General features: G+C 38.8%; 1 protein-coding gene across 1 annotated transcript; it reads right to left on the bottom strand.

Moving 5' to 3' along the window:
• Nucleotides 1-5,720: 5,720 nt before the first annotated feature.
• Nucleotides 5,721-8,274, bottom strand: LOC125192780 (uncharacterized). Its single transcript, XM_048090429.2, has 2 exons — nucleotides 6,578-8,274; nucleotides 5,721-6,263 (listed from the first exon to the last, which is right to left on the bottom strand). Exon 1 carries the CDS (start codon nucleotides 8,222-8,224, stop codon nucleotides 6,590-6,592), a length of 1,635 nt encoding a protein of 544 aa, XP_047946386.1. The 5' UTR covers nucleotides 8,225-8,274; the 3' UTR covers nucleotides 5,721-6,263; nucleotides 6,578-6,589.
• Nucleotides 8,275-8,515: the final 241 nt, after the last annotated feature.

Genomic DNA, 8,515 nt, shown 5'->3' with positions numbered 1-8,515 from the left:
GAGAAGCCAGAGGCAATCTTGGATAGGAAGGTCAAGGAATTGAGGAATAAATCTATTGTAACAGTGAAAGTTTTATGGAAGCATCATGGTCACGAGGAAGCTACGTGGGAATTGGAAGACAAGATGAAGGGTAGAATGTAATACCCGCACCCTTATTTCCTTCCTTTCGTTTTGTTATTGTCGAACTAAAGATGTAAGTTCTCTTTTCACGAAGAGTTATTGGAACTCGAGCCCTTGTTATGAGATTTAATTCTTTTTAGTTGCAAGTAAAAGCTAAAGTAATCAAATGAACTAAACAATTGGAATTTTCATTGTAAAATATCACGAATTTTTGAATAGAAATTTCGAAATGCAATTAACGAGCAACTAATGTTCAAATACTACAATACTTAGAACAAGGCTTAATTAATGACAACTAAGAAACAAAAAAAAAAAAGATGAAATATGCATGGAACAAATGGCAACGGGTCTCTTCTTCCGGGCCGGAAGTCGCAGCCCTCTCCGATCAGCCCGTTGGGCCGAGGCATCAAGCCCGTCTCGGACAGCAGCTTGGCAGCCCAAGTCCCCTCCCAACCTGCAATGTAGGGACCAGCTTAAATTGCTAAGAAACAAAAGCAAATAAGGGGGGCTACTAATTGAAGAAAATGGACAACATCGCTTTAGTGGAGAGACCAAAGACTTACCCAAAAGGGGGCAAGTCCAGCCTGCAAATCCTCCACCCTAATGCAGCACCTGTTTCTCACCAGCCACAAGCAAACAATGGGAGTTAATAGCCAAGTACTAAGTACTCAAATAGAGCCAATTCTCAAGTATATCTTGCTGCAGAAACATAGTCAAAAGGGGGATCTCTGCAAGAAGGGAACAAGGTAGTATAACAGCCAAATTAATTCCCCATAGTACACCAAAGCTCAGCCTATAAAGACCTCTCCACACCACATACCAACTCCTTTCACACACACTTCAAAATTTCAGCAAAAACAGAGAGTTAGAGGGTGGAGCAAGTAGTGAACAGCCGCAAAGTCAGCCACTCCTTCGTTTTCCAGAGGTAATACACCTCCATTTTCTTTTTCTCCCAATCAATTTTCATGTCATCATATAGAGACACCACAACTTAAGAATCACAATCAATATAACACAAGCACACCCTCTGTCCTTGTTTAGAACATCATGCTAGCTCAAGAACACAGAATCATAGCTATAGAAATCTCATAACAGTAGTAGCATTGTTAGAGCTTTAACACATAAATGGAACAAGAGTACAATAGGCTGTCTTTATGCTCGAAATCAGTAGCACGCATATGTAGAATTTCGTTTCAGGGAGCTAATGTCCCTCCAAAATCAACTCATTTAAGCACAATCAAATCGAACACCCCTCCCCCCCGGCTGTTAATTGAAAAAAAAAATACAGAGAAGAACATAACTTGGAGTAGAGAACTTATCTTCGGGGTGAGTCGGGGCTGTTCGGAGTTGTTTCGGGGACTATCGTGGCGGTTCGAGAGAGACTCGGCGAAGGACGGTGGCTGCCGGTTTCGTATGGGCAGCAGGGGCTGACCACGTGACGAAGGCAGCAACCGTGGCTGGAACTCCACGGCGAGCCTAAGCTCCTGAGGTGAAGACGGCAGCGGCGAATCGCCGGAGAAGAGGGGGGAAGGCGGAGATGGCTGGAGCGGCGCAGCAGGCGGTAGCCCTGCTCGTCGGGCAGCCGAGGACTTCTCCGAACTCGACGGAGAGAGAGAGAGACGGGAGTTCCCACCGACGGAGCTCCAAATTTTCGCCGAGGATGAGAGTGACGAATGGCGACGGAGCACCGGCGATTGAAGGAGGCAACGCTGAATTCGCCGGGGAAAAGAGAGCGGAGCCATTTGCGCAGAGAGAGAGAGAGAGGCGATGCCTCCTCTCCTTCTCCGACGGTGCAACATCAGCAGGGCAGCGACGCGGGATGCCGAGGGAAAACGCCGGCGGCGCTTCGGCAACCCGGGTGGAGCGGCGCCTTCACCGAGAGGAAGGAGGGGGATGAGTCTAGGGATTTTTCCCCCAAATCGATTTCTGTGAGAGCCGATGGAAGTGAGAAGAAGTTTGGGCCTCTTTTGTTTTATTGTTTAGGGTCTCTTCTTATTTACTTTGTTGGGCCTCTCTAATTAAAGAAATATGGACTAAGGAAATACTTTAGAAATGGGCTGCCTTGTTATAGAATTTAATTATGGAGTTTGGGCCACCAACTCAAATTAAAGTATGGACTAGGAATTTAATTAAATCATGAGCCCACCTATGTTGCTCAATCAAATAATTGAGGTTAAGTAATGGTCCGCCAATTAATTCTACGATGATAAATTTAATTCCCGGACTTTAGTATTAGCGCTCGAATAATTTATGGTACGAAATGATGAATAGACCTCGAGTCTATTTTAGTGCTTGAATAAAATATATAGGAGGTAACGCTCTTTCGTTAAACGAATAATTGATAGACCTCCACACCAAACTAAACCGCAAGATTTATTTAGTGCTCAAGGACTACTTATGAATTAAGAAAAAGGAATAAAATGATCACGCACTTAGGATGCATTCATGTTTAAGCTTAATGGATATCTCAAAATCTAATTAAGTATCATTTTATTTCCTAAAGGGACGTCGTCACGCGTCGTCTAAGGCCAAGTTAAAGAACTTACGGATAGAGATTTTGCTTTGAGGTGGGCATTCTTTCAAAACGTGATTTCAGTATGAAAATGTGAATCTTTGCTCAAGTATGTTGTCATGCCATGTTTTGTTTTATGATTACCTATCTGCTTGGCTATGCCAATTTAAGTTAAATCGAATTCGGGTCCCAGTAGGGCCGCAAACCCTACTCGGACTAGTGTACACATGAGGGGACCGTGAGCTAACAAAGGAGTTGGCCGGTCCAGTGACCGTCGTGGAATGTGGCCACATTCCCGGTTCACATCAGTTTCAGATATGGTATATCTATGTTACGTGATTGTGCAATCAAATCTTAATGAAAAGAAAAGTATTTAGTGACTCGGGTCTTTTAAGTAAAACCCCGTGATCACTCAACTGTGGCATTGACAAAATAAAGATAGAACTGTTTTTGGCAATGTGCTCACTGAGTATATCAAATACTCAGCCCTGCATGTTATTTTCAAATGTGCAGGTTGAACGTGGACGAGCATGCGAAGGTGTTGGGAACGATCCTTAAATAAGTAGATAGGTAGCCCAAGGTAGTATGTCTCCATACATACTACTTTGTCTTGGACTTTTCCGCTGCATTAGGATTTTGTACTAGGAATTTATGAACCTAGACCGCACTCTGACTTTATTTTGGCCTTGATTCACATTCGCCTATGAGACTAATGTCCTATGTTCGACTTATCAGTTATGTTTATCCCATTATATTGTTTCTAAAGTGTTATTTAGTCACGTATAGATGCAATCACTACCACTAGGGGATATGTGGTCGTGACAATTTTTGAAGTTCACTCTATTTTTAAAAAAAATATATTTCAAGAAAGTAAATACATAATATATCTTTTCTATATATCTTACTCTTAAGTCATGTGCAATTTTAGGTGGAATTTAATTAATACCTTAAGTTTGAAGGTCTTTAATGAATATTATAATGATTAATGAACACAAATCATTACATTTGAATTAATGTGACTACAGTTAACTATGTAAATAATCATTAATTAACGTTGGGCCATAGCCCATTTAATTCCTACTTGCCCAATTTCAATGAACATATTTGATTCTATTCCTAAACTGTATTCTTCCAATTCTGGTCTGCTGCTGTATCAATTTTAAGTCATGTGCAATTTTAGGTGGAATTTAATTAATACCTTAAGTTTGAAGGTCTTTAATGAATATTATAATGATTAATGAACACAAATCATTACATTTGAATTAATGTGACTACAGTTAACTATGTAAATAATCATTAATTAACGTTGGGCCATAGCCCATTTAATTCCTACTTGCCCAATTTCAATGAACATATTTGATTCTATTCCTAAACTGTATTCTTCCAATTCTGGTCTGCTGCTGTATCAATTAAGTCACAAATTTCAGGTATTAAACTATTAAATTTTCTTTAACTTTATTGATATTATTATGTATTTAGTTCTATTTGTTTAATTTATTACATAATTTTTATTCTTTTGATTGTTTACATTGTTACATTAATTGATCTCGAACATACTTCTAGAATATTTCCCCTCTTTTTAATGTTGGATTCTGTCGACTTTTAAATCAATGGAAATGTATTTTTCAAAAAGATCCCGTGGTTCTTCTACTGCTACCGTTGATCAAGAACCACAACTATTAGAAATTAGAAATAATATGATAGTTGATCGGAATTCAAATGAGGTTGAAATTGATAAAAATGAGATTTTTGACGATTCTGGATTATGAAAACTTATCTAAAAGTCTTTGTATTTAATTTTTGCATACTTTTTTATTAGTGTATAAGAGTATCCGTAATGGGGTGGGCTATAGCTCAGATTATGCATCGTCCTAGCTATAGTCCGCCACTGCGGATGGCCGCCCTAGGCCTCGCCTCATACACGTGCCCTATGTATAGTCCGGGCTATAGTCCACCATTGCGGGCACCCAGACTATAGCTCGGACTATGATTTTCTTTTCTTTTCTTTTTTTTGTTTTTTTCTTATTTTCCACTGTATAAATTCACCCAATTTTATCTTCATTTCTCACACTTTCCAATCTCTTTTCACAATTCGCTTCCCATCGAAGAAATTTGGTCATGTATCCATCGAAATTGTAGTTTATTTAGTATTTCGCATTGTACTTTTTCAGCTTTTTAATAAAATGATGATTTTCATATTGATTATGTATATTTCACTATTTTATTTTTTACGAAAACAAAAAAAAATTAAAAAGAAATACAAAATAGTTGTTCAAAAAGGTAGGGCGAACGGGCTATAAGATGCCCGATTGCAGGTGAATGAGTATAATTATTAAATGCTGATGTGAAGGACTATAAATTAGTATAGGGCGGGCTATTATCAGTCCCCCATCATGGATGCTCTATGAGTTGGCATAGCACACACCTAGGCCTCTTTTGCTTGACTTGTCATTTCAAAATGTTGAGAAAGTTTTTGTTTTAATTAAGCATATTGTTTTGATTATAGTTAAGAAAAACCATATTTTGTTCTTGGATGGGACAATTTAGAAAAAGTGAACTTTATGATTTGATATTCCAATTTAAAAGTCAATGGGACAGAACTTCTAATTTCAAAGTTTATGGGACAGGCTGGAATTTAACCAACCTTTCATGATTTAATGGTTATTAACCTTAAATTATAAGTACTACTACTATTTTGGCTGGAATTTAACAAAACCTTTCATGATTTAATGGTTATTAACCTTAAATTATAAGTACTACTACTATTTTCTTAGCTATATTTGAGTTGTTGCTTTACAGTATCTGAATACGTAACAAAATTTTGAATTTGCTCTAATTTGACAATGCGAAAAAACATTTGTATATTAATAGGAGAACTGACAATTTTGATTTGCCAAATTTTAGGTTTGACATTTGTTTTTTCAAGCAATTAGGTTGCTGATGTGAGCTTGTGCATACTGATTCGCCACAAAATAAAATTTGACGATTGTGTAACAGTAAAAAAGTGAAGTGTCAACAAATGTATTTCAAGATCATTTGCATCTCAATGAATAAATGAATAACAGTAAAAAAGTGAAGAGTCAACAAATGTATTTGAAGATCATTTGCATCTCAATTAATAAATGAACTGGTACAAGTGCAATTGTTCCAACAAGTTGAAGCATAGCATAATATACACCTTCCTCTGTCGGCAAATGAAAGAAAAATAAATAGTTACTATTAAAACAATATCTCATCGGTGTAAATAAATAACTAAAACCACTAATGGGCCACTCCCTCAACGAGTACATAGCTCAAATAGCAACAACTATTGCTACATAATTGCTCATATACATTCGATTTACAGTTCAACCGAAGGGATTAAGTTAAGTGATGGTAAATTAAAGACGTTGATGATACCTTAAAGTTGCAGTTCCATCTTTCAAGTGGAAATGCAATCGAAGAGAGAACTACGCGGTGCGCTGAACTGACTTAGAAGGATCTAGTAGCAAGCCAGTGTCGCTGATCACCGAGGACTGTCTCCTGAGGTTTCGTTCATCAGCATCACGTCTAGCTGCAAATCACTGCCTTGAAGAACATTTCGAATTTAGTAGAGATGATGTCAAACCGGCCATCGCCTTTGGCTCATGTCCTGTTTATAGAAATAATACAGAGTTTTTAATCAGATAAGAAATGTGTAATCTAGTTAATACATACATTTAACTCACAAAAAACTAAAAAGCCAAAGATATGCAAATAGTGCTAGTTTCCAGATAAAACATTTCAATTAATGTAAGTGTTTTCATTATCTTCACATAAGCTCCATATATCTATTTCATTGCATGAGCCTCTCCTAACAATTCCTTCAAAATATTGAGATGTTTTTAAGCCAAACTCAGATATCAATATTGTAATCAGTAGTAGAAATAATAAGGTTAAATGAAGACAAAGTAAGAATTAACTTACTTGCAGTTGTCACTACTCGACCTGACTCTGGATATTTCCCCAATCCGAATCACAAGAGATAGCCAAATCACCCGCATTGGTGCATATTGACTCAGCACATGCATCGTGTCTATCTCCGGTTGCTTTTCCTCTAGTTGCTGCAGAAATGCAAGGTTCATACTCAAGAAGAACGGGTGGCACATCATTAGCCATCCACGGATCTTCCTCTTTGCGTTTATTTTTCTCTTCCCTTCCTGAGCGAGACAGTCGGTATGGCTTCAGCTGCTGATCATAAGCATCAATCTCCTCATCTCTCCATGATATCCTCATCTGGGAGAGTGTTAAGTTGTCTAATGTCGAGCTCGACTCCCATGAACACACATTTTTCTCGGGAACAGCAGAGCGAGAAGATGAATCCATCCCTGCATACGCGAATCTCTCACATCTAGATAAACTCACTGCATCTAGAGTTTCTGTTATTGAATCAAGCTCCACATTCCACCTTCTAAAAGACTCATACGAGCTACACTCAAAGTCCGGTGTCTGAATCAAATTTCCACTACCCAAAGAACCTAAAGAGACTGCTGAACTATTCCCCTCTCCTAAACCGAAATCATTATTGTTCGAAACTGAATTGGGAGTAGCAGCTAACAAAGGATCACACATGTTATTTCCTGAACTTTTTCGACGAGAAAGCTTAAAAATCTCACTGCTTCTGAAGTCACTGTCATCACATTCTAACTCACACAATGTGGAAGGCGAAGACGATAAATCAAGAGCAAGAGAATCATCACCACAATCTTCTAACTTATTCTCCGAATCACGCCCCTGATCCTCGCCCCCCTCTTTGCAGGGAGACAACAACCAGCGCACCGAAGCCTCGCTAGGCAAAGGAATCAAAGAATCCAGCAATTCATCAGCCACATTCTCATCATCAAAGAGATTGACCTTCTCACAGCCTCCTCGCAAGCTCCCTCTTCGCCTGCACTTCCTTTTATCAGTGACTCCAGAGAGAAGGTGGCCTGCACCGTAGCAAACCGGAGTTACTGAAGATTTCGAAACGAACATCTTGGATTGGATTTGAGGAGACACAGAGACTTCCACCGGAGGCGTAGTAGCGCTGCAATTGCCACATTCAGCTGTTCCCGAATCCAATTTTTCCAATGCGGCATTTCGTCGAACACGTGGGGGAGTTGAACTAAAAAATTGTGGTTCACTCCTCAACTTCTTCCCCTCCAATTCTTCAGAGCCCTTCACTTGATTACCCCTACCGCAATAAAGCTTTGACATTTGAGCTGTTTTAGAAATGGGATTTGTCTTAATTTTGGCAATTCCCCTCCCGTCAACACACAACTGTTGCTTCTTCTTCTTCGGCGCCTTGGAAAAGGGCTTTCTGGGAAGCTCATTCTCTTTAGATCTGAACGATTTAGCAGAGAAATTGCTTTCGAATTTGGGCAAAGATGAGGGCTTTCTCTCCACACGAGCCCTCGAAGAAGAGGAAGGCAATGAAGCATCAGAAGAAGTGTTTGAAGAAAGTAAAAATCTCAAACGGCCATCTCGAGATCCAGCTGAAGCAGCAGAAGAAGATGAGTTTGAGGTGATTTTAGTGTTGGATTGCTCGCACTTCTTCCGCTTCAAGCTCACCAATGCATTTTTCTGGGCCTCCATTTTCAGTTGTCACTCATCAGACAGAGGCACATAGCTCATATTTTGGTGTCTGCAATTTTTTATTTAAACTAAAATTCACATTATTTTGTTAGTGACCGTTGGAAATGAGAACAGTACAAATTAAAAAGGTTGTTTGACATCTCCAATCATTTATAACCTAACTAATTATAGAGTCAAATAATTAATTGCACTAATTAATTGCAGCTGGAATAGTAAATAAGAAAAGTTGGATTCAAAAGTGCTACTTTGTTTTTGAAAATTGGAGTTTGGTTTACTCCATTATTTATATGG

Source organism: Salvia hispanica, chromosome 6, assembly GCF_029641045.1.
Source record: "Salvia hispanica isolate PSC_SH4W2 chromosome 6, Shi_PSC_v1, whole genome shotgun sequence".
In the NCBI taxonomy this organism is placed as follows: Eukaryota; Viridiplantae; Streptophyta; class Magnoliopsida; order Lamiales; family Lamiaceae; genus Salvia; species Salvia hispanica.
This window is presented reverse-complemented; position numbering and strand designations above follow the sequence as displayed.